Source organism: Balaenoptera musculus, chromosome 1, assembly GCF_009873245.2.
Source record: "Balaenoptera musculus isolate JJ_BM4_2016_0621 chromosome 1, mBalMus1.pri.v3, whole genome shotgun sequence".
NCBI lineage: Eukaryota > Metazoa > Chordata > Mammalia > Artiodactyla > Balaenopteridae > Balaenoptera > Balaenoptera musculus.
In genome coordinates, this window is record NC_045785.1 from 38,661,038 (window position 1) to 38,686,904 (window position 25,867).

Consider the following 25,867-nt stretch of genomic DNA (forward strand, 5'->3'; position numbering starts at 1 on the left):
CAAATAATTCTAAAATTTGTATGGAAACACAGAAGACTCTAAATGGCCAAAACAATCTTGAGAAAGAACAAAACTACAGGTATCATGCTCCCTGATTTCAAACTATACTATAAAGCTACAGTAATCAAAACAGTATGAGACTGGCACAAAAGCAGACACATAGATCAATGGAACAGAATAGAGAGCCCAGAAATGAACGCACACTTATCTGGGCAATTAATCTACAACAAATAAGGCAAGACTATACAATGGGGAAAAGACAGCCTCTTCGATAAATGGTGTTGGGAGAACTGGACAGCTACATGAAAAAGAATTGAACTGGACTACTCTCTCACACGATGAACAAAAATAAATTCAAAATGGATTAAAGATTGAAACGTAAAGACCTGAAACCCTAAGACTTCTACAAGAAAACACAGGTAATAAGCTCTTTGACACTGGTCTTATTAATACTTTTTAAAATATGTCTCCTTAGGCAAAAGAAACAAAAGCAAAAATAAACAAATGGGGTTTCATCAAACTAAAGTGCTTTTACACAGTGAAGGAAACTGTCAACCAAACAAAAAGGGATCCCACTGAATGGGAGAAGATATTTGCAAATGATATAGCTGATGAGGGGTTAATACTCAAAAATATACAAAGAGCTCATACAACTCAACATCTAAAAAACAAACAACCCAATTAAAAAATGGGCAGAGGATCCGAACAGACTTTTTTCCAAAGAAGACAGGCACATGAAAAGATGTTCAACATCACTAATCATCAGGGAAATGCAAATGAAAACCACAATGAGATATTGCCTCATACCTGTCAGAATGGCTACTATCAAAAAGACAACAAATAACAAGTATTGGCGAGGATGTGGAGAAAAGGGAACCCTCTTGCACTGGGAATGTAAATTGGTGCAGCTGCTAGGGAAAACAGTAGGGAGATTTCTCAAAAAAATAAAAAACAGAACTACCATATGATCCAGCAGTTCCATTCCTGGGTATTTATCCAAAGAAATGAAAACATTAATTAGAAAAGATATATACACCTCTAGGTTCACTGTAGCATTATTTACTATAGAAAAGATATGGAAGCAACCTGAGTGCCCATCAATAGATAAATGGATAAAGAAGTTGTGGTGTGTATGATACACACACACACATATATATATATATATATATATATATACAAAATGGAATATTACTCAGCCAGAAAAAAGAATAAAATCTTGCCATCTGTGACAACATGGATGGACCCAAAGGATGTTACGCTATGTGAAATAAGTCAGACAGAGAAAGACAAATACTGTATGATATCACTTATGTGTGGAATCTAAGAAACAAATGAACAAACATAACAAAACAGAAACAGTTACAGATACAGAGAACAAACAGGTGTTTGCCAGAGGGGAGGAGGCGTGGGGGAAGGAAAGAACTAAGTGAGGGAGATTATGAGGTACAAACTTCCAGGTGAAAAATAAATGAATCACAGGCATGAAATGCACAGTGTTGGGAATGCAGTTAATAACTATGTATTATCTTTATATGGTGGCATAAGTAACTAGACTTATTGTAGTGATCATTTTGAAATGTATATAAATATCAAATCACTATGTTGTATAACAGAAACAGTATTATAGGTCAATTATAGTTCAAAAACAAACAGACTCATAAAAAGAGACCAAATTTGTGGTTGGTTACCAGAGGGAGGGTGGGGGGAAATTGTGAGGGGAGGGGGAGTGGGAGGAAGGTAGTCAAAAGGTACAAACTTCTTGTTATAAGATAAATAAGTACTAGGGACGTGATGTACAACATGATAAACCTAATTAACACTGCTGTACGTTATATATGAAAGTTAAGAGAGTAAATCCTAAGAGTTCTCATCACAAGGACAAATATATATATTTTTTCTACTTCTTTAATTTTTTATCTATATGAGATGATGGATGTTCAGTAAATGTACTGTGATAATCATTTCATGATGTATGTAAGTCAAACCATTATGCGGTACACCTTAAACTTACACAGTGCTAAATGATAACTAGTATAAAGGCTAAATGATAACTAGTATATCAATTATATCTCAATGAAACTGGAAAAAAACAAATTAAAAAAAGGTTACTTTATGCTCACCAGCATAAAGATGTATGCTCAAGACTATTCACTGTTTTCTTATTTGTAATAGCACAACTCTAGAAACATCTAAATGTCTAACACTAAGGATGTAGATATATTGAGTAAACAGAGAAAGCTGTAGAATGTATACCTAATGATTCCATTTAGTCACACACACACGTGTGCATGTGCACATGCTAACCTAAAAGCTAATTCATATTAAAAGCTATTACAATTCTGTAAATGCATATAAAGGGGACTGTAAGAATGTAGCCCAGACTATTGACAGCGAAGAACTATGGGGACAGGGAATGTGTGTTATGTGTCTGTATCTGTGTGTAATGGGGGCACACACAGAGATGGGGTTGAAGGGGAGTTTTCGTAAGAGTTCTATGTGTATTTTACTATTAAATCTTATATAAGAATACATTCACATATTACTCATGAAATTTTAAAGACAAAAGATGGGAAAGAAATATACACATAGGAAAACACATCACAAAGCTTTGGAAGGGGTGTGACAGATTTCCTTGGCTGGCCCTTTCCCCATGCCCTCCACTGGGCCTTCCAAGACTATCTTAACATACTCAATCATAAAGTACTTGGAAGGGGTCTACCCCATGTGTGTTTTACTCAGTGCCCCAAATCATGTACACAATTGGTGCTACACCAACTTGATGGGCAAGGATATGATTATTCCAAATGACCTATCAATTGTGTAGTTCCTTTTTTTTCACCTGAGGGAACAACTCCTTCCACTGACAACTGGCCAGATCTTAAAGGGACAACAAGCTGTGTTCTAGGTGGAACAATCTGGGTAGAAACTACTCTCCCAGGTACGGCTCTATCCTGAGGCTGTGGCAGAGCCTGATGCTAGTCACAGGTATCTCAAGAATGGTAATGGCCTCACAAATGGCCAGTGTGGCTGGCTGACAGCTATCATTTCACCCAAAACCAGAGCAGCAGCCTGAAAGCCGAGGCAATGTAAGGTGAGGTGCTGTTCCGCTTCTCCCCATGCCCCAAACGCTCTAGGGCTAGGGTATCAGCTGCCTCACGGAAAGAATATGCTCTGGAGAGCTGACCACTAATTCTCCAATTACCAGGCAACACTTAGGACTTCTTACTCACTTATAAGACCTGGACCACATACTGTCACTAGGACCCAGCTACAGTCCCAGAAACTGCAAAGCTGGATTCCATTTTTCAGCATTCCTCTCTTGGGTGGAATAATGCCCAAATCTGTAGAAAACTACAGCAAAGCTACATGTTTAACTAGAATAGAGAGACAAGGGGCACTCTCCCATTACTGATATCTGGGACTGCTTTGGTCTCTGATAGACACATTCTAGCACGTCAGATTGGATTCAAGTGTTATAGAACTGATCTCTAAAGTCACACATTGCAATTCAAAGAGTCTAAAAAGTTGAATTAGGTACAAACCATTAAGGAAAAATCTCCCACATTCCAGCCAAAAGATGAGTCATGACTTTCATGCATATTACATGACTTTTCATTAGTGAAATTAAAAATAGCTACTGTAGACCATTTTATTAGACCATTTTATACTATAAAAGCCTGAAATGCTGCTTTTCTGCTTTGGGGTTAAAATTAAGTGCTCTTTAAATAGTAAGTAAAAAAGTTACTAAAACAGACAATCATCAATGATGAATGATTATGAGCCCTGATAGGGACTTGACTTCACATCCTTTCAGCTTTATCTACTAAGCACCTACTGTGTCCTTTAGAGGTTATAAAGATGGAAGGCAGAATAGAAAGTTGGAAAGAAAACAGGCTCCTATAACTTGAATATTTTGTTAGCATTGCTACACAGCTGTTGACCTTGGGCAAACTACTTAATCTCATTGAGCCTTAGTTTTCTTACCGATAAAATGGAGATAGCACCTCCTACTTCATAGAGTTATAGAAGCGAAAAAAGAGAAAGGAGATCTCATATGTAGTACATCTAATTGGGGCCTGCATAAAGAAGGCATTTAATGAGTGGCAGTTACCATCTTAAGTGCCATCATCATCAGTACTATGCTCAAAGCTCAGAACACAATATACAACCTTCTGGTGTAATTAGATGCCTCAGAATGGTAAACTCCATGACTGGCTACTATAAAGAACCCACAGTTTGCCCCAGAGAGAGATGCTAATTGTCTCTCAGTGCTTCATGGTGGTTTACTTTCACCTGATGTACTGTCTGGACAAACTGCTCATTTGCTCTGTGAATACAAGCAAGACCACGGTTTATCCTATTTGTCTTGTAAAAATGGAGTGAATACCTGCTTTTCCCTCATAACTCAGAGTCCAAGGCTAAATGATAACTAGTAAATACTAGGTGCTGCAACCCATCAATTATTTCATGAATACTTCTTAAAAATGAAAGAGAACTGAATAAAAAATAATAAAATATCATAAGGCAGCATAATATTAAGGGCAAGTGACTGTTTTCAGAAACTTTTATTTCAGTTATATACATGTATGCATGTGTTTACTGGGTAATGATGGAAAATATTTCTTACTGTGGGTTCCAGGCAAAAGTTTGAAAGCTTCTGCCCCAGGCCACTGATCTCTGGTCACAAGTGCTGAACCACCCCACTCCCAAACTACTGCTGAAAGGAGAGGGTAGCTTCAAAAACATTGGCAAGCACTTTATTCTAGCACGGTGCTCTCTGCCCTGGCTGATTCTGAACTCTGCGACTCTACTCTGAAGAACAGAATATCCTCTTAGCCACGACAGGGATGACAAAACAATTTTTAAGCACTTTGTGGGTGTACCATTCACTTGGCACTTGAGTTTTCTTCTCGACGCACATGTCTTTCTTAACTAAGCCACAGAAACTGAGAACAGGGGCTATAGTTACCAAGTGGCAACTGCAGCACCTTATTCATATAAGCACAAGGTTTGACTGTTGAATCCTGACAATGCTGCATCAACATCTTCTGAATATGCTCTTTTCCTCTGGCAGAGTCCCTCTTTCGGAATGAATGTGAGATCTGGCCAATTTAGGGACTGGAAAAGTTTTGGCTCTAGTCCTGCTTGCCTGGTCAAGGTATTTAACCAACTCTGTCATTTCCTCCAATGCTATTCTAGAATAATACTTATCATTAGCTGCTGATAAGTTTTTAGTACAGCATATAGCACTACATCCCAAGGCTGTAAGTCTGTAAACTATATTAAACAAAATAAGCTCTCATTATCTAATAAAAACAAGTTATCCAATTTTCTTGGGCGTTAGATGACACTGTTCTTAAATTGAATACCTACACTGTTCCTTAGGAAAAGTTGATTCAAGAATTTCTAACTTCCTCTGTTAAAACTCTGTTCCTTTGCAGAAAGGGTTAACATTTTAAATACTGGGTAAATGCATAACTATTACCTATTTTACCTGACTTTAATGTGTTGGGATCACAGTATGCAAAGCACCATTTCAAAAAGTAAGACAATCTGAAGTGAGTTCCCTATACTTACAGTTACATACTAAACAGACAAAATGAAATATTCATTGCTTACACAGAAATAAAATCACACTTTTGCTACCTGCTTATTCATTTCTGTGATGTTTATCCAGACTTTGTTCAATCCCAGCTCTCCAGATTCAATCTTCTCAAGTTGTTTTTGTTTGCTGAGTAGTTCTTCGTTAAGTTTGGGTATTTCTTGGAATGAGCTTTTCTGATTAGATTCCACTAAAAGCAAAAATAAGAACAATAATAAATAGCCATAAAGTTCCCTCATGGCTCCAAGATGAAAAAATGATCATACAGCAGGAAAGAAGATAGATTAATGAAAGTTAATTCTGGGAGGATAATGACAATTCGTATCTATCAACTCCACTGTTCTTTTATCAACTCCACTGTTCTGTTCAGTGAGCACTGAACACACTGTGCTATACTTATTTACTTGTCTGTCCCCTCCATCAGACTGACAGAGAGCTGCCTGAGGACAGGTCTTATTGGGTCCTGTATTGCCAGGGCCCAGCACAGTCCCAGGTACACAGAAGCATGCAAATGCTTGTCCAGTGAAATGACTGTATGGTATGAAATGGAGTTAATGTTACCCTATTAAGTTAAACAAAGAAAACTCAACAAATAAATAAATTCAACAACAAAAAAATCCCCACAAAAATCAGGGGGTGGCGGTGGTATCCTCACTGTAAGCAAACCCACTACCTGAAAATTCAGAATTATTAAAGGAAATTAGATATTTTTATTCACTTTTCAAAAATATGTGCTGAAGGATTTCTTTAAAAATAGTAGACTTGGCTAAGTGCTTTTTTTTTTTTTTTTAATTTATTTATTTATTTTTAGTTTTGGCTGTGCTGGGTCTTTGTTGCTGCACGCAGGCTTTTCTCTAGTTGCGGAGAGCGGGGGCTACTCTTCGTTGCAGTGCGTGGGCTTCTCACTGCAGTGGCTTTTCTTGTTGTGGAGCATGGGCTCTAGGCGCACGGGCTTCAGTAGTTGTGGCTCGTGGGCTCCAGAGCGCAGGCTCAGTAGTTGTGGCGCACGGGCTTAGTTGCTCCGTGGCATGTGGGATCTTCCCGGACCAGGGCTCGAACCTGTGTCCCCTGCATTGGCAGGCGGATTCTTAACCACTGCACCACCAGGGAAGCCCTGGCTAAGTGCTTTTAATGTAACATTTGATTTACACACAGTTTGCAGGAATACATTCATCTCATGTGGTAGGAATATTTTCCCAGTCAGTCGAAATTAATGTAGCACTTATAGCACCCAACTGAATTTCGTACACATATTCAGTTAGGTTATAAAGAAAAACTTATCCCACACACGTCTGCGATTCTCTGGTGGTAAAACATCCTAAGGCTGGGGGAGAGTCTCTTTTTTTCCTGCAATCTATATGAATTAAGTAGAAGAGGAAGTAAGACAAACACATAAATAACTTGGATTAAAATTATTAACTAATAAACATGTGAGTCTGACAAGCCCTGAAAACACTCTGGATCCTGAGGATTGTATGAGCTAAGAGGGGATTATATTCATGATCTGATTTGGGGTTTTTTGGGAGAGATAAGACAAGTAAAGGCACTCTGATTACATAAATGGAATGAAGTGTAGTAAACAAACAACTTATGATTACTAATTCATGTTCTTTCAACATGGAAAGCAACTTATTTAAAATTTAGTATAGTAATACTCAAAATAACTTACTTAGCTCTTTTCCTGATCTTTAAGATCAGGAAATGGAGACTTTTGCCTACACCCTTTAGATACAACATACAATGCCAATAACAATATTTTATAATTATACATCTTTATAATTTGCAATAAACTTTTATGTAATTACTCATCTTGTGATCGAGTCCCTACTATGTGCCCGGCCCTGTACTTGGCACTAGTGCATACAAAAGACCCTGAAGCTCTCAGTCTAGTGGGGAGCAAGGCGTCGCCCCAGAATTACTATACAGTGTGACAGATGTCATGACAGAGGAATGCCCGAAGAGCTTTCGTAGCACTAATACATCTTTACATATTATGGATGGGAAAATGAGGCTCAGAAAGAATAAGTGACTTGCCTATGTTTCATAGCTAGTAATGAGCAAGTCAGGATTCAACAGTCAAACCTTGTGCTTCTAAGACCAATACTCTTTCTAGTGTACTTCAGCTGTCACAGATGCTTATATCCTAACAAGACCATTTTTAAGCTCTGCACTGAATGACCAAACTGCTACTCTCCCTGTATGACCAGAAATGAAGATGTCTGATTTATCAATACTGTCCTTTTCTTCCAAATTCTTTCCCCTCACTTTAGCCATGAGCGATAGGGAAGACTGCTTGGGAACAGAATCTCCTTTATAATAACTGTAGAGTCCTTCTGGAGTACCTGGTTCTAGAAGAATACTGAGCTGAGAGTTTCAGGCCAGCCAGCACTTCAAGCTTAAGGATCAAGTTACTCCTTGGCCTCAAGGGAAAAATACCAAGCCTATCTGCTTTGCTTTCTGTTCCAGATATTTCAGCAATCCTGCCTCCTTTCCTCACAAGTGTCTCGGAAGATAATGAGATAAAGGACAAGGGGCTCTGAATTTTTCAAAAAGGTATCTAAACCAGGTCAGCAGGTGGTCTTATTTCCACTGTCCTCTTGAAAAACAAGAAATAAAAATAAACTTATTGAAATATATTGAAAGTAGAAGCATAATTCAAAGGAAGATTATTTAAGTTTAACAAGATTAACCTCATTTAGCCAAGAAAATGGTTTTCACAAAAAAACTCTTGCCAAGTAGTCCACAATGGTTCAGCCTGCAGACTGATTTATGCCCCAGGCCCTACCCCATCCTCCCTCAGGAAGTCCTGCTTTAGACAGAATAGGTGCTGGCATATCTATTGCAGCAAACCAAAGCCCACAGAGCAGCTGGACTGACAATTCCAAATCTGCTTCATTCAACTGGCTGACAAATGCAGTCAGGGTCCCAGGGGAAGGCTGCTCAGTGATAGAAAGCAGGTCTCACAGTCCAGGGTACAACTCCTGGCATCTCCTGAATAGAGTATTTCCAGGTATTAACATGTGCTCAATAAATATTTGTATTAACATGTGCTCAATAAATATTTGTTGCCTGATCGATTGTCAGGTCTATTACATGTATACACTTCAAATATGCATTTCTAAACAAAGAAATTTCCTGAAAATGAAAAGCTCAGCTAAGGTACAAATTACACTGGTGTTCTGAAAACACAGGCACAGAGCAATCAGAGAAATGAATCCCTGGAAGGCAGAACTGAGCAATGTTTTGAAATGTATAAATAAATAATTGCTATATGTAACCAAAACAAGCTGTAGTACAAACGTAGGAGGCCCAACTAGTTACGGGGAGATGATGGCACAGACAGGTGTCGTCAGTGGTTATTTATAGTTAAACACTGCTTCTCAGAACCTCATTTCCAAGTTATGATTACTACTTACCAAGAAAACACTGGCCTTAAAAACACCTTGTAATACTGCTAAGGACAACATTCAGGAGGGAAAATAACTAGAATACAAATCTCATTCTTACACTGTACTCTGATCCCACCAATTGATAAAACATATAGGTCAGGATGATCCTGGCAGAGAACTGTGGCCTACCCAATCCCATTCCCTGAATCAGAAGCTCAGAAGAAAACCAAAGTTAGTATTTCAATATATTTTTTTCAAGCAACATCACCAGGAACGTCATTAACATACTCACTAAGGATTAGCTGTCCCTAGGTCAGGTTTGGAACTTAACTAACTGCAGGCAGCAAAGAGAAGCTGGGGTGAAGGAAAGCTAGGATGTTGTGATCACCTATGGCTTAAGAGAGGAAGTAAGGAAACAACTCTAATTCTAGTTCTGGGGCCAGATTTCTTTATGACCTTGAGAAAGCCTGGTGGTCAGTTTCCTGGTGTGTTAAAGCTGTTAGGGTTAGGGTATTTTTGATTAACCTGAAACTGCTTCCTTAGCTTAGAAATTTTTTTTAAAAATTAATTTTATTATTTATAATAAAATTCAGGTTGTAATTGTAGCTACACACTAATTGTTAGTTAAAACAAAGACTGAGTAAAGCATCTTTTGGGTATAACTTTACTTTCTTTTTTTTTGTACTTTGTTTTTGTTGTTGTTTTTTAAAAAGTTTTACTAGCTTTAGAAAATTAACCCTTGAAACCTAGAACTAAAGATCTCAGTGTTACTAAAGGAAGATCTTTAGGTTAAAACAGGTTGAAGCTACCATGCAAACACACCTTTCAGAAAAAGTACTTTGGATGTGCAAAATACAACTTGACAGTTTTGAATATATAAAACTCTTCAACTTAAAGTTTCTTAAACTTTAAAACACTCATGAGACAAATATTTATTTCTGACTTGGCATACAGTAAGCACTCCGTAAATGCTGGCTATCATTATTACTGCTCAGTCCTATGTTTCTATAGGTTTTTCTTGAGGAGGAAACTGTCTGACAGACACTCCCACATGCTTTCTCAAATGTCCCTGTGAGGAGGAAGGAAACAGCCTAGTGTTGCTATTGCCACTTTATAGTTGGGGAATATGAAGTGGCAACAGGTGGAGATTAACCAAGATTCTAGACTTCTGGATCTTAGCCCTTCCCTTCTGCACTGTAAGTGTTGACTGCAGTACCATTATTTCAGATGCTATTTGTCCTAGTGGTGCATAAGCACAGTTTTTTGTTTGTGGATTTAAAAATGAGTAACTGTTACTGCATTCAAGCTGACAGCTAAGAAAGAGTTTAAAAATGCTGACAGGAACATAATTGCTTCATCAGAGTGAGCAAAAATCTTGATTCAGTGTGGTTCACTTTGTCCTAGAACCTGGAAAAAAGAGTCCAAAATTATACTCTGAAAAGGGTGACCACTTACTTGTTCTAAATTTTTCCTTGAGGGCATCCAGATCCTCCTTCAGAGCAACTTGCATCCACACCAAGCCAACGCAGGCCACGACACAGGCGGCAAGGATGACAAAAGCACAGAGGGGATAACAGATCTTGCAGCATCGTAAATAGTCTCCCCTGATCATAAGGACAAATTCAACCAGGAGTACAAAAGAGATTATGAATACAGCTTTATTCAAAATAGCACGCTTCACCATGCAATTATAATCTCTAATGAATACCAGTTAAGTCACCAGGGAACGCAGGGGTAACACACTTAAATCTGAACAGCAGGTTGAATATGTCTAAATTATTAATATGACCTATAAAGAGTTCATCTATAGGGGACAAAGGTTTCAAACTTCACATGAAACAGAGGGAGTTCCTGTAAGCTACAGGAAGCACCTGTGGGCACTGCAGCTCACTGCCATCATCAATTCACCATCAGTTTCTTTGGAAACTGGCTCAGGTTAGGGAAGTGTAAAGACCAGAGCTTCTCTGCCATTCCATCACTGTACTGTAATTCACTTATCTATTTCTCTCTCTTAAATATATACTCACTCCAGAGGACCTCGTTTCAGTTTACTGAAACTTTATAAACTTTTGAGTGAGTTTTACTCCAAATGGAATGAAAACAAGTGGACACCTGGTACACTCCAGCTTATTGGCTCAGAAGGAAGGGAAACATAGAAAGGGGTTAGATTTCACACCAAACTTCAACCAGCACTCAAGGTCTAAACTAACCCAACAGGATAACTATTCCAGTTAACTATTCCACTTCATCAGATCTTCACAGCCCAAACCCAGGATTACCCTGAACTGGCAAAGAAACCAATCTCTTCCTTTAACATAAAAGGACACAGACATTCTAAACAAACAAACCTCAAAGGATTCAATCTCTTTTCTTCCAGCATCCCAACCTTCTGCCTAGCTCTTGCTTCCACAACCTCAGCAGCATACTCTTCTTTAAACGTGCTCCTTAAGAGAGTCCAAGGGCACCTTCAAGGTTCCCTTTGGCCCTTTTCTACCATAACCCCCAATTCGCAATGTCTTTGTGCTCACTACTGGATTTGTCTAGTGGCTGCACCATCTAAAAGTGGTTTGAGAAAACCTGCTTCTTCTTTTTGTTTCCCACCCGTCATTTCTCTCGAGGCTCATGCTTTTTACAGAATGTCCCTCACCATATTCCCCCATCACCAAGATTCAGACCCATCAAGAGTGCAAAAAAAACAGAAACAAAACAAACAAAAAAAACCTCAACAACAACCCCTCCCCCAAACAACCAAAAAAATCCAACTAACCTAAAAAAAAAAACTGCAGTCTTAAGGTCCCTGTCTCTCCTATACTTAACAAAAGGTCTACTCCCCCAAATTTCTCTGCTCTTAGTTTCCTATTCTTAGCTTCTTTGCTACTCCCCCCGTGGTCTCTCTGGGCTCTTAGCACATTCCCCAAGTCCACCCTTCCACCCTAGATTCAGAGCTCTTCTTTGTATACTCAGAGATAGACCTCTAACTTACCCTTCATTCAGAAACTGAACTCATCTTCTCCCTAACATTCTTCCTCCCTCTGTGCCTTCCAAGGTCTACACACTTTTTTCTTCCTAAGAACTCCCTTCTCCTTCCCTTTAATTTGCCTCCTTGGTAGTGCAAGGAGATGCCTTTTCCCCATCCCACCCCTGAGTACTGCATTACTCACTTGACAAAGCGAGAGCGATTTCCAGCTACACCAAATTCCTCTTCCTCCTCTGAGCTGGACTCAGAGTCTGAGTCAGGAGGCTCGGTGCGAAGCAGGCGGTGGCCTGAGCCTTTCTTGGGCTTCTTTCTCCGGCTGTCCCCAGCCAAGCCGATCAGTGCATTGAGCTCTTTGCGTTTTTTCATCTTCTTGTGTGGGGTAAGTGGAGCACCCAATCCTGAGCTGCCAGGTTCGTACCCGACGCCCAGTTCTCTCGAGGCCTTGGAGCCGCCTTCCAGGGTGAGGAATCCTGGGCCAGAGCCCCTCTGGTCAGTCCCACCCAGGAGTGGGACTGACCAGATCTGCTGGGGGCTGGAGATCGGAGCCCAGAGGAAACTGTAACTCAGATAGGTGGGGGAAGTCACATAAAGATGGCCAGGGAGCTGGTGATCCAAATGGATAAAGCCCTAGGCATGCACTGTCAGTTACCGAAGGGGGTACTGGACGTGGAGGAGGTGGGAACCTTTGTCTCCCAAAGAGGATAAAAAGTCAAGTCAAGATATTCTCAGCCCTGGTCAGTAGATAGTATTTCTAAGGGTGCTCCAGGAGCTGGGGAAGGACACAGATGGGTGTTTTGGACTTCCGGGGTAGAATTTCCAATGGAGAGAAAAAAAGAAACTTGTTCTTCAATGGGAGGAGAGGGGGAGATGCAGAGCGAAACGGTGGGAAGGCGCTGTTCCCTCCCTAGCTGGCAGCAGGAGGGGGCTCCCAGCCGCTACAACCCCGACAGAGAAAATACCCGAGTCTGAGATGATCACCGTCCTCCGGCCTCCGTCCTGAGTTTGAAGGAAGCCAGAGGCCGAGGAAGACCCAGAGCCCGGCCTGGAGGGCTCGGCCTGAGAGGAGCCAGTCCCGCGCCTGGGGAGACCCCAGCTCTGCTGTCTGGGCCTGGGGGCGCGGTGAGGAGGGGCGACGGCGGCTCAGCCCACCTGAAGCGCTCCCACCCAGAGTTTGAGGTGTTCCGGCACGGGCGACTCTCGGCAACTCACACGCGCCGCCTCCACTCCAGCCGCGACTCCGGCCCCCGCTCCGGCTGCGGCCGCACCTGTTCCCGACTCGCTGGTGGCGGCGGCGGCGGCGGCGGCGGCCGCGGGCTCCAGACCCGGGCCATCGCTCCAGCCCCAATTCACTTCCCCTTTGGCAGCGACCGCCGGCGCCGCCTGCCAGTAAGGCGCGCTCCCATTGGCCGCCCGTCTGGTGACGTCACGCGAGGGGGCCGGTGGGGAGGCGGGGTGTTAAAGGACGCAGGCTCAAGCGAGGGCAGGTCCCACCTGCCGGTCGAGGAGGCCCCGCCCCCAGGAGGTTCGGGGACCTGTAGCTCACCTGACAAGGGCGAGTTTTGTTTCTTGAGGAGCAGGGATGGGCCAGGCAAAGCATCCAGCTGCTCTGCCTGCTTGGGAAATTCATCAGCCGCCCGGGCCCCCCCAGTTGTGACTAACCCAGCCTAGAGGCTCCAACCCTCTGACTCTCATGCTGTTTATTAAAGGTTTAGGCGTGTTACAGATTAATGACCTGGTTGAACACGTTCATTCATTCATTCCGTAAATATTTATTGAGAGATTACCATATGTCAGGAGCAGTTCTACCGCTGAGGATACAGCAATAAACAAGATAACCACTATCCTTGCCTTCCTGCATAGGGTTGCCCAGTTTAGCAAATAAAAATACAGGATACTCAGTAACGTTTGAATTTCAGGTAAACAACGAATATTTTTTTAGTATAAGTTGCATGGGATACCATGCAACGTCTGGGACATCTTCATACTTTTTAAAGTTAATTCTATTTTACCTGAAATTACTTTTAACTGGGTGTCCTGTGTTTTATCTGCCAACTCTATTCCTGCAGCTTATACTCGAGTGGGAGGACAGCAATAACATATAAAATGTCAGGAGATGATAAATATTATGAGGAAAACTGAAACATGATAAGGGGACGGGGAGTGCCTCTGTGATAAGGGGACCTTTGGTTAGAGATCAGGAGGCAGTGAGGGAGTGAGTTGTGCAGTGGCCAAGAGGAAGGAGTGACCTGAAAGAACTGCTGTGGCTGGACTTGAAGAGCAAGAGGAGAGCGGTAGAAAATGAGGTCAGACAAGCATCAGGGGAAGATCTTGTAGGGCCTTATAGACCACTGTGAGGACTTTGGAAAACCCTTGGTGCTTTAAGCTCTGGCTTAGATTTTTAAAAGATCACTCTAGCCACTGTGTGGAAAAGAGAATCAGGGAACAGTGAGGGACAAATAAAGATGATGGCAGTTGTGGAGATGGTGAGCATCCTGGATGCTTCTTGACCACAGAGCTAACAATATTTGCTGATGGTTTACAGAGAAGGTGAGCAAAAAAAGAGGAGTAATAGATGACTCCAGGGTCTTAGGGTGCGACAGCTGGAAGAAAGGAATTGCTGTTTACTGAGATGGGCAAGAACAGATTTGGGGCAAACTTGAGAAGTCAATTCAGTATTCAGATGGACTGTTTGGTATACCTATTTGGAGTTCTGGGCAGAGGTTGGGGCCTGAAATGTAAATCTGAAAGTCATCAGATGTAGATGGTATTTAAAGCAAAGTGCTTTGAACTACTTGGAAAAGGGTCACTTAAAGTAATTTTTATACCCACATTCTTATTGTGGCAATCACACTGTCTTTGTCTAGGGATACCCACCCAAAGTCTGGGTCTGTCTCTTATTTATCTTTATGTGTCTAGACCAGAGGTAGATGATCCGATATATATGTGATGCCTACATGAGTGGGCAGAGTTATACAGAGGTATAAGTGGAGTTTTGGAATCAAGAGATCTGCAATGAAATCATGCTTTGAATATTTGCTAACTCTGTCAACATGGAAGCCATATAAATTCTGAGCTTCAGTTTTCCTCTCTGCAAAATGAGGATTAATATCTATTTCACAGGACAGACAAATGAGAAGATGCTTGTGAAAGTGCTTTTGAAGCCCCCAAACATGGGCAGTTATTTTGGTTTTTTTTTTTGTCTCCTTTTGTTTCTAGAGCTGCACTGCCCAATATAGTAAGTAGTCATTAGCCACATATGGCAATTTAAATTTACATTTAGCTTAATTAAAATTAAATTAAAAGTTTAAATTAGTTCCCCAGTCTCACTAGCCACTGTGCTCCACAACCATACGTGGCTAGTGGCTATTGCGCAGCACAGAACAGTACATTTCCATCATTATAGAAAGTTTTATTGGACAATTCTGCAGTAGCACCTCCCTGAAGGTCTGGGGATGGACAAGAAAAGGTCTTGACTTCAAGAACCATTTCACAAACAAACCCTATGGTCATAAGAAGACACAGGCAAAAGGGGTGACTGGCCCAGGATGGCCCTTCCCATGGCCCTCCTGTGCTGTAGATGTTACATGTTCACCAAGGGAACCAGGGGCTGAGGAACCCAAGGGAGTAAGGTGGAGCCAAGGATGTATCACCTAGTTACAATGACATCTGGTCAGCCAGGCCCTGCCCTTTCATGCAATGGACTGGTCATGGGTGGGGAGGCTGGAGGAGGGGAGTTGAGAGCTAATGGGATGCTTCTGCTGGACCTATCATTCAGTCCCTCTGTCTGACTGTTTGTCTATTGGTCTATAGATAACACACCCTTCTGTGTTGGGTAAACATCCCATGAGATGCTGAGTCATCCTTTGAAAACTGATGGCCAGAAGTTTTTTTCTCTCAGGAGCTCTTGGTACCTCTCTAGCCTCCTCCCTCATACCTGGGACCCTCAAGGCCTGCGATTAATCCAACCGTCTCAGAGCGAGGGCTCCTGCACTGAGGAGCCCATGGTGCCCTCCTACACCAGGACTCCTCAAGGTTGTAACCCATCTTTTCATTTGGGGATGTTCATATTATGATCTTGTGTCTAGGGAGGCCTGTTACCCATTCAAAACTTGCCTGAAACGCAATGTGATCTTGGGTAAGTCACTTTGCAGCTCTGGTACTCCAACTTTCCTGTCTGTAAAATGAGAATAAGAATATTCCCTGCCCAGCTTTCTGCTCTGTGCTTTTTGGGGGAGGGAGCAGCATGAAAGTGTTTTTATGCTGTGAAGTGTCATGTAGGGTGGGCGATGCCTGCTGAATCCTCCTAGCAGCTCTGTGGGGAGAGTGAGCAAGGATGACTTCCCTGTGCTCAAAATTCCATCCTGTGTGAGTGGCAAAGCCTCTTGAGATGCTGTGCTATCTTAGAAGACTCTACAGAGCACTTTCACTCGGGAAAACTGAGGCAGGGAGTGGGGGCAAACTTGCCTAGGGCCATGATCAGAAATGGGATCCAAGACTTCTGATTCCTGGGCTGAAGCTCTTTAAGATCTCAGAATCCTCTCTTCTCTGGGGTCGAAGTCCACATCTGAACTCTGGCACTTGGCAGCTGTGTGACCTTGGGCAAATGGCTGAGCCTCTCTGAGCCTCCACTTTTGTGAAATGGTGGTAATAAGAGTACCCAGGACCAGCCATATAATTTGCGGGGCCCAGTGCAAAAGAAAATGCAAGGCCCCTTGTTTAAAAATCAGGAAAAAAGCTTTTTTCCGTTCTCTCGTGATTTCTTGCTCAGCACATCATGCTGTTTATTGCTCACTAGTTAATGTCGTGCTCCCTTGGGCATGGGGACCCTCACGGGGCAGGGGGGGCCCTTCCTCATGAGTTGGCATGCACTGCCAACCCAGCCCTCTTTGTGCCTGCACCCAGGCCCCTGTCTAGGATGACGCGGGGCAGGGGGACAGGCAGCTGAGAACCCATCCTGGGGATGCGGAGAGGGAGGTTAGGAGAGGCAGGACTATGTATGAGTAGAGCTTCCAAGTCCCCAGTGTATGCTCCATGTTCCATCAGACTTCACTTTCAAAACAGAAATTCAAAAATAAAATGATTAAGAATTTCAAGATGGCGACCACAGAGCATTAAACCCCAATTGTGGGGCAAACTTCTGAGTTACGGGTTCTGTGCAACTGCACTGGTCACATACCCACGAAGCTGGCCCTGACAATACCTAACTCACAGAATAGCTGTGAAGAAGTAATGTGCCTGACTCATAGTAAATGCTCAATAAATGTACCTGTTCCATTAATGTAATTATTAATTATTAAATGTGATTTATTACAGATTTATTAAGTGTGATTTTGATGATGACCCAGTTGTGGCAATACATCTTCATTTACCCAATAGAAAACGCTGCTTCCTGCTACAAGAACCCCCTTTGCCATCATCTTTCTTGGTGTTTTTCTGTGGTTAAAGTGGGGGGAAGGAACCGAAATGAACTTTTAAAAATACTCAGGTATTAGGCATTTTTGTGTTAATTGTGACTGCAATAAGCTAATCCTCACTAGGCAAGCATCTTATCCTTGCTCTAACTGAGAAGAAAATTGATGCTCAGAGATTGTAAGAGGCTTGCCCAGGGACACACAGCACATCAGTGGCAGATACTGGGGCTTGAATCTGGATCTGAGCCTCTGAAGCCTGAGTTCTGCACCTGGTGCCCAGCTCCATACTGGCGGAGTCTGCTGCCTGGGCCTTTGTCTGCAGCTCATCTAGGAAGGGACAACCAGCTGAAGCGTCTTACCTCTCCTGGGATGGCCTCATCTGCTCCCCCCAGCCCCTTCCCCATTCTTTTTGCTGCTGTGTCGGCAGCTGCTTCCTGTACCCTGATGAGAGGCCTAAAGACAATGGGAAGGGGAAGGATTGGGTGGTAGGAAAGGGGCCAAGCTCCAAGCTAAACAATGGTTTTTCTCCCGGTGGGTCCCAGGCAGCAGGAAGCAGCACTGGTTCCCAGCATTATTGTGGGCAGGGGTGAGGGCTGCCCCCGCCGGGTTTCTTCTTCTATTCCAGGCACAGTCTCCTCCGAGTTGCTGCAAGCTTTTGTCCCTTGGCTACGTAGTAGCCTCAGTTTCCCCATCTACTGACTGTGTCTTAGCACCCAGAACAGGGTCCAGTGTTGGAGGGACCTCAGGGACTGTTTGCTGAATTAAATTATTGGAAGAACAAAGGAGACTCTAAAGAGTTTCCAGGCATTGTCCTTCATCTTGGTGACTCCATCCATCCATCTATCTGACAATCCTGCCTTAAGGAAGCCCCTACCGTGTGTGAAGCCTTGTGTGTGGCCCTGGAATACACCAGTAATATCCAGGCTCTGTTCTGTAAGAGTTCCCAGGAAGCAGGCAGTGGTCCCCAGGGTTTATACTGGGGGGAGGAAAAAAAAAGAAAGTCTGGAGTGACTGGGTTTATTTTAGGATGAGAACAATAATCCCGGAAGGAAAGTATGTGCACCATGGTCTCCAGACCACCTGCTGCTGCCCTCTTCCCTGGGGGCTTGAGCTGGAGAGGGGGTTGCAGCTGGACCAGAAGGAGCCCTGGACCAGTACAGTCTGCTGTTGAGTCTCAGCCTCTTCACCCACTAAACTGTGTGATCTTAGGTGAGTTCCTTTTTCTCTCTGAGTCTGTTTTCTCATCTGTAAATTGGAACTAACAATGCACACCTCCTGGCAGTGCCTGCGGTAGGATTAAATTTAAATGGTGGGCATTAAAGGACTTCAAGGGAATTGCTAAGTGCATTGAGTGGACAGGGAGGCCAGGAAACAGACCTCTGAGAAATCCTATCTGGAGCAGGGAACTTAAACAGCACAGGCTGGAAGAGAAGGTGATGGGATCGTGAAGGGAAGGCTCTTCTAATTGAGGAGGGGCTGTGTGTGTGTGTGTGTGTGTGTGTGTGTGTGTGTGTGCGTGCTCCATCCATCAATGCCGGGTGTGAATGAAGGCGTAAATGGCAGGAGATGCTGAATCAGCAAGGGGTGGGGGTAACCAGGAGAGGCTGCCTTTACTGAGGGAATAGCACTAGCTCTGTGTGTCTAAGTCAGCCTGAGACTACAGTCCAGCTCCATCTGAGACCAGTCCCTACTTACCTGAGAAGACTGGCACTAGAAGACAATAGACATGCATGACCTCGTGCTGCCCTCTGCTGGTTTCCTGCACAACTGCACCTCTTGGATGGGGACAATTTCCATTCAACACAAATGATAACTCTCCTGTGTCCAGCCCTGTGTAGGCAGATGGGGACACACAGATAGACATGATCACACTCCTGTTGTGTAAGAACTTCTGGGGTGTGTGTGCGCGTGTGTGTGTGTGTGTGTGTGTGTGTGAGAGAGAGAGAGACAGAGACAGAGACAGAGACAGAAACAGAGAGAAACAGACACATGAACAATAAAGATGTGATCAGCACCATGATACAAGATGCAGAATGGGTAGGGATGGCATTAGGGAAAGATTTTGAAAGGAGGTAAGCTTTCATCCATCCATTCATCTATCCATCATATATTTATTGAGCACTTAATGTATTCTAAGCCCTAATCTTTGTTCTAGAGCTATAACAGGGGACAAAATATACAGATATCCTTGCCTGCATGGAACCTACATTCTAATGAAAGGAAACAATTCATAAATAAGATGGTAAATATATACAGTGTTGGATGATGAGTACTAAGGAGAAAAATGAAGCAAGAAAGGAGGACAGAGAGTATTGCTGGAGTGATTACAACTTTTGAAGTGAAATTTGAATAAAAAGACCCAAGGGAGAGGGATTTTAGCTTCTGAACATGATTAAGTTGTACTGGACTTTCTGTCCTGCGTAAATAACTAGAAAACTGGACAAATATATGAAACAACTTTTCAGTCATTGGACAACTGTTAGCACAGAACTATGATCCTTGAGAGAAGGAAAACAAATAAGATGATTCTGATGATCACCCTAGCTTTATGCCTGAGGCACTTTCTGGCAAAGCAGGGAGAGAAAACCCAAGTAGACCACAGGGGTATTTTTGTGTTGATGAGAGGGATATTGGAGTTTGGAAAGGCTGACACATTAGAATTTGCAGGGTAAGAGTACCAGAGAGGAAGCAGCTACTCAGAAATGAGCTCAAGAAATATGTATAGGGGGTCTCACTTGAGTCTTTGTCTAAATGCTAAGTTGTGCATGCACAAGATGAAACTCCATGAGTGTGGGTAAATAACTACTGGGGAGTTATACTTTCCAGAATTCAGACTGGGCTGGGAGACATTCACGTTCCATCTGTATAGAGTGGAGAGAACTTGTTGAACCAGGGACATTCAGTAGAGACCTCAAAAGAATCATAATAGTAGGGCTAAAGTAGCCTTAAAGACTACTCTAGAGCTACATTAATAAAGCTTGAAAACGGATGGAACTGATCCACAAGTAACTTAATTGCCTGCCCAAACAAAACACACTTCAACATTCTTTAAAGAAAGGAAACAAAATTCAGACTCTCAACAATGAAACATTTACAATGTCCAACAACCAATAAAATGATTAGACATGAAAAGAAGCAGGAAAATATCATCCATAAACAGAAGAAATCTTAATTCATAGAAACAGATCCAGAAATGACAGAGATGATGGAATTAGCAGACATAGACTTTGAAGCAACAATTCTAAATATACATTAAGAGATTTGAATGGAAACATGAACATAATGAGGAAAGACGTTGAAGTTACCAAATGGAACCTCAAGAGTTTAAAAGTATAATATCTGAACTAAAGAATACATTGTATGTCTTTATAGCAGATTAGATACTGAAGAAGAAAATATCAGTGAATTTGAAAACACAGCCATAGAAAATATCCAAACTGTAGCACAGAAAGAAAAAAAGACTTAAAAAAATGAATAGAGCCTCAGTACCTATGAGCACTACAAGTAATCTAACATATTTGTAACTGGGGTCCCAGGAAGGGTAGGGGTGAAAAACATTCGAAGAAATAGTAGCTCCATTTTTCCAAACTTGAAGACTATGAACAACAGACCCAAGAAACTCAACAAACCCTAAAAGGATAAGCACATAAAAAAAACCATACCAAAGCACATCATAACCAATTTACTAAAAAACTAGTGATAAATAGGAAATATTAGAGGCAGACTGAAAAGAAGATCTGTATTATATACAGGGGAATAAAAAAAGAAGTATCACTGATTTCTCACTAGGAACAATGCAAGGCAAAACACAATGGAATAACCTCTTTAAAGAGGTGGGAGAGAAAGAGAGAAGAGAGACAGAGAGATCAAACTAGAATTATACACCAGTTAAAATACTCTTCAAAATCAAAGGAAAATAAAGACATTTTTAGTCAAACAAAAGCTGAGAGAATTTACACAAACTACTTTGCACTAAAAGAAATGCTAAAGGAAATTCTGCAAGCTGAAGTAAGGTGATACCAGATGAAAATTTAGATCTATACAAAGAAATGACAAGCACAGGCAATGTTAAATACAGAGTCCTTTCATCTCAGTTTTAAAAAATTTAAATTAACTATTTAATGCAAAATAATAACAAGGTACTGTGGTGTTTATCACATATGTAGAAGTAAAATGTATGGCAAAAAAGGATAGGAAGGAGAAATGGAAGCATATTATTATTTCCTTCAATATGTATGAAGTGGTATAATATTGTTTGAAGGTAAAGTGTGATAAGTTACAGATGCATATTTTAAACCTTAGAGAAAATAAAAGATGCATGACTGATAAGCCAATGGTGGAAACAAAATAGTAAAACAAACAAATAAACAAACAAAAACCCCTCTATCCAAAAGAAGGCAGGAAAAAAAAAAAGACATCAAAAATTGAGGGTAGTGACTAAAATTACTTAAAATGAAATCTGTAATTTTAAATTCTTGCATTAGAAAGAAACAAAGGTTGAAAAGTAATTATATAAAAGTTTACCTTAACATAATAAGAGGGACTTCCCTGATGGTGCAGTGGCTAAGAATCTGCCTGCCAATGCAGGGGACACGGGTTTGAGCCCTGGTTCAGGAAGATCCCACATGCTGTGGAGCAACTAAGCCCCTGCGCCACAACTACTGAGCCTGCGCTCTGGAGCCCGCTAGCCACAACTACTGAGCCCATGTGCCACAACTACTGAAGCCCCTGTGCCTAGAGCCTGTGCTCCGCAACAAGAGAAGCCACCACAATGAGAAGCCCATGCACCGCAACAAAGAGCAGTCCCCGCTCTCCGCAACTAGAGAAAGCTTGAGCATAGCAACGAAGACCCAACGCAGCCAAAAATAAATAAAAGGCTTTCCTTAAAAAAAAAAAAGCATAAGAAATAATTTTAAAAAACATAATAGGAAAAAAAAGGAGCAAACTAAGTTAAAAACAAATACGGTTGACCCTTGAACAATGTGAGGGTTAATCTGTGTATAATTTAGAGTGACCCTCTGAACCCGTGGTTTCTCTGCATCCACAGATTCAACTAACCACGTAGATCTGTGGTATTTACTATTGAAAAATATCTGCTTGTAAGTGGGTCCATGCAGTTTAAGCTAACGTTGTTCAAGGGCCAACTGCAGAAGGAAGGAAATAATAAAGATATGAGTGGAAATCAATTAAGTAGAAAACAAACAATAGAAAAAAATTAAACCAAGCTTGGTTCTTTGAAAATATCAATAAAACTGGTCTATCTCTAGTCAGACTGATTAAGAGAAAAGAGAGAAGATGTGAATTATCAATAACAGAAATAGAAGAGGGAACATCACTACATATCCTTCAGATGTGAAAAGGATAATAAGGTAATATTTTGAAAAACTTTATGCCAATAAATCTGACAACTTAGATGAAATGGACAAATCCCTTGAAAAGTACAAACTGCCAAAACTTACTAGAGAAAAAAAACTCTGTATTGAATAACCCTATATCTATTAAAGAAATTAAATTTGTAATTAAAATCTCTCCCCACTTCCCCCCAAAAATAATAAAGGAGAAGAAAATCCAGGACTAAATAGCTTCTCTGGTAAGTTTTGTTAAACACTTGAGGAAGAAATAATACTAATTTAACACAAACTCATTAAAAAACATGGGAAGAGGGAAATTTCTCCAATTTATTTTTTGAGATGAATATTATCCTGATATTAAAACCAAAGATATTACAAAGAAAATTACTAATTTTCTCTTATGAAAATAGGTACAAAAACATTTAACAATTGTTACCAAACTGTAACCAACTACAAATAAAAAGCATATATCATGACTAAGTGGGGTTCATCTTAGAAATGCAGGATTAGTTTAACATTTGAAAATCACCATGTTATAAAATAAAGGAGGAAAACAAAATTTATCACAATACATGCAAAAAAAAGAGCATTGGTAACATTCACCAACTACTTATAAGAAAAACTCTAAGAAAATTAAGAGTAGAATGTGATAAAAAGCAACTATGAAAATCCTACAGCTAATATCATACGTAATGCTGAAAGAGAATACTTTTACTCTTAGATTAGATTAGGAACAAAACAAGAATGTCTGCTCTCACTATTTCTGTTCAACATTGTACTGAGGTCCTATTCATTGCCATAGCCAAAAAAAAAAAAAAAAAAAGGCACATAGTTAGATATGAAGAAGTAAACTGTATTTACAGGTCAGATGATATGATCATATACTGTAAATAAAAAATCCTAAGGAATCTACAAAAGAGCTATTAAACTAATATATTAGTTTAGCAAAGTCACAAGATAAAAGGTCAATGTACAAAAGTTAATTGTATGTTTATATACTAGAAATGAACAACTGGAAAATAAAAATTTTAAAGTACCATTTACAATGACTTAAAAACATGAAATATTTATGGATAAGTTTAGCAAATTATGTGTAAAATCGGTACACTAAAACTACAAAATATTGCTGAGAGACTAAAGTAAGACCTAAATAAATGAAGACATGTACCATGTTCATGGATTGGAAGACAACATTGTTATGATGTCAGTTATTCCTAAATTGATCTATAGGTTCAATGCAGCCTTAAGCAAAAAACCAGCAGGCTTTTCTTTTTTTTTTTTGGATAAAAATTGACACGCTGATACTAAAATACATATAAAAATGCCAAAAACCTATAATAGTAAAAAAAATTTTGAGAGAGAAGAACAAAGTTGGAAGATTTACAATATTTGATTCTAAGACTAGCCCCAAGGTGGGAGCATGTTTGCACGTTTGAGGAACAGTGAGGATACTGGTATGACTGTAGCAGAATGATTGATGCAAAGAGATAATGGATTTCATTCTAAGTGAGTTAGGGAGCTCTTAGAGGATTTTGATAAGAGGGATTATATGATCCCACTGAATGTTTTAATAGGATCACTTTGGCTGCCATGTTCAGAGCAGAATGAAAGGTGAAAGAGCAGAAACAGAAAATCAGTTTAGAGGCTACTGCAATAATATAGAGGTGATGGTGATTTAGACCAAGTGGTAAGAAGTGGTTGGTTTATGCACACATTTTTGAAGGCAGAGCTGACTGAATTTCCTGATGAAATGGTTATAGGATATGAAAGAAAGAAAGAGAGAAGTTAAGGCCTGGGCAACTGGACAACAGAACTGCTGATTACTGAGATGGGGAAGCTGGTAGGAGGATGAGACCACGGGTTTTGTGTGGCTGAACCACACTGACTCCAACTTGTCAGCTTCATCTTACACCTGAAGTCCTACACCCTCCCCTTTCTGCATGACTGAGCTTTAATCTACTGACAAGGAATGCGCCCAAGCCAGATAAGTTCTCTATCAACTTTCACCCTTGCCTCATTTCATATGAAAACTGGAAGAATGCTTTTTGCTGACGCAGATGGTTAATGGTCATGAGACCCCTAGGGGAGAGGAAAAACGCCCAGTTCCATCTGGTGCTGACGTGCTTCTCACTTGGTAGTCGGGTTCTACTTTTAGCTTTGGCCCCTTTAAATCCTCCTGTACCCCTTCCGCCGGCTGGCGTGCAGCACCGCTACAAATGCCTCTGGATCATAGTCTGCCCAGTCGTGCCTGCATGTAAGTTACCCACAGTAAACTTCATTATTGCACTTTATGGAGTTGCCTGCTGTGTTTTTCAATCTTAAAGTTCCTTCTCAATTCAGAGGATATTATTCCATATCCCTCCTCCCAACAATTTTGTTAGAGACGTAAATCTGAGATATCTATTGGTTACCCAAGTGGGGCTATCAAGTAGATAGATATATGAATCTGAAGTCTAGTGTAGAAGTCTAGGTTAGAGATGTATTTAAAGCCATGGGATTGGATAAGATGACTAATGGGATGAGTGGAAATAGAAGAAAAGTTCCAAAGACTGAGCCTTGTGGATCCTCCAATATTTAGCACTTGGGGGGATAGAGGGGTTCATCAAAGAAGTAGGAAGGAAAGCTTTGCTAGGAGCAAAGGTGTTAGGAAGAGAAGAGACTGATAATAGACATATGGGCAGCGGAAGTCTTGAAGGGCCTTGAATGCCAGGATAGGGATATCACTGAAGGGTTTCTAAAAAGACAGAGTCATGATCAGATTCAAGACATAGAAAGATTGTTCTGGTAGCACTGTGGGGCTGGAATGGAGGTTAGGAAGGTGTGAGGCTGTAGGCAGGAAGACCAGGGAAGAGGCAAAAGCAATCATGAGGTCATCCAATCAGGCCAAATCAGGACTGATGATCTCCTGATCTGGGATTTCCCTGTCCTTGAGCTCCTGGAGCCCAGGGATTTGTCTGCCAAAGATTCTAGCTGGCTGTTCCTGGCTTGACCTGAACCCTGAGAAAAAATGAATAGTCGAGGCCTCTGTCCGTGGTGCTGATTTGTAAGGTCCTCTCTCCACCTCTTGAAGGCACTTCTGTGTTCCTATCTTAGCTTTCAGGACGGGCACAGAATCAACCAGCTCAGCGTCACTCTGC

At 41.3% G+C, this 25,867-nt stretch overlaps 1 protein-coding gene across 3 annotated transcripts in view; it reads right to left on the minus strand.

Moving 5' to 3' along the window:
- Positions 1 to 13,326, minus strand: part of EFCAB14 (EF-hand calcium binding domain 14) — a 36,606-nt gene extending 23,280 nt beyond the window's left edge. Inside the window, exons 1-3 of one of the 3 annotated variants that reach the window (XM_036859216.1) lie at positions 12,153 to 13,326; positions 10,447 to 10,595; positions 5,647 to 5,792 (exon numbers count right to left, since the gene is read on the minus strand). In XM_036859216.1, coding sequence (XP_036715111.1) covers positions 5,647 to 5,792; positions 10,447 to 10,595; positions 12,153 to 12,334 — 477 coding nt within the window. In that variant the 5' untranslated portion in view covers positions 12,335 to 13,326. Of the gene's footprint in view, positions 1 to 5,646; positions 5,793 to 10,446; positions 10,619 to 12,152 lie in introns of all 3 variants that reach the window. The other 2 variants (XM_036859200.1, XM_036859208.1) reach the window with 2 other exon arrangements.
- Between the last annotated feature and the right edge of the window lie 12,541 nt (positions 13,327 to 25,867).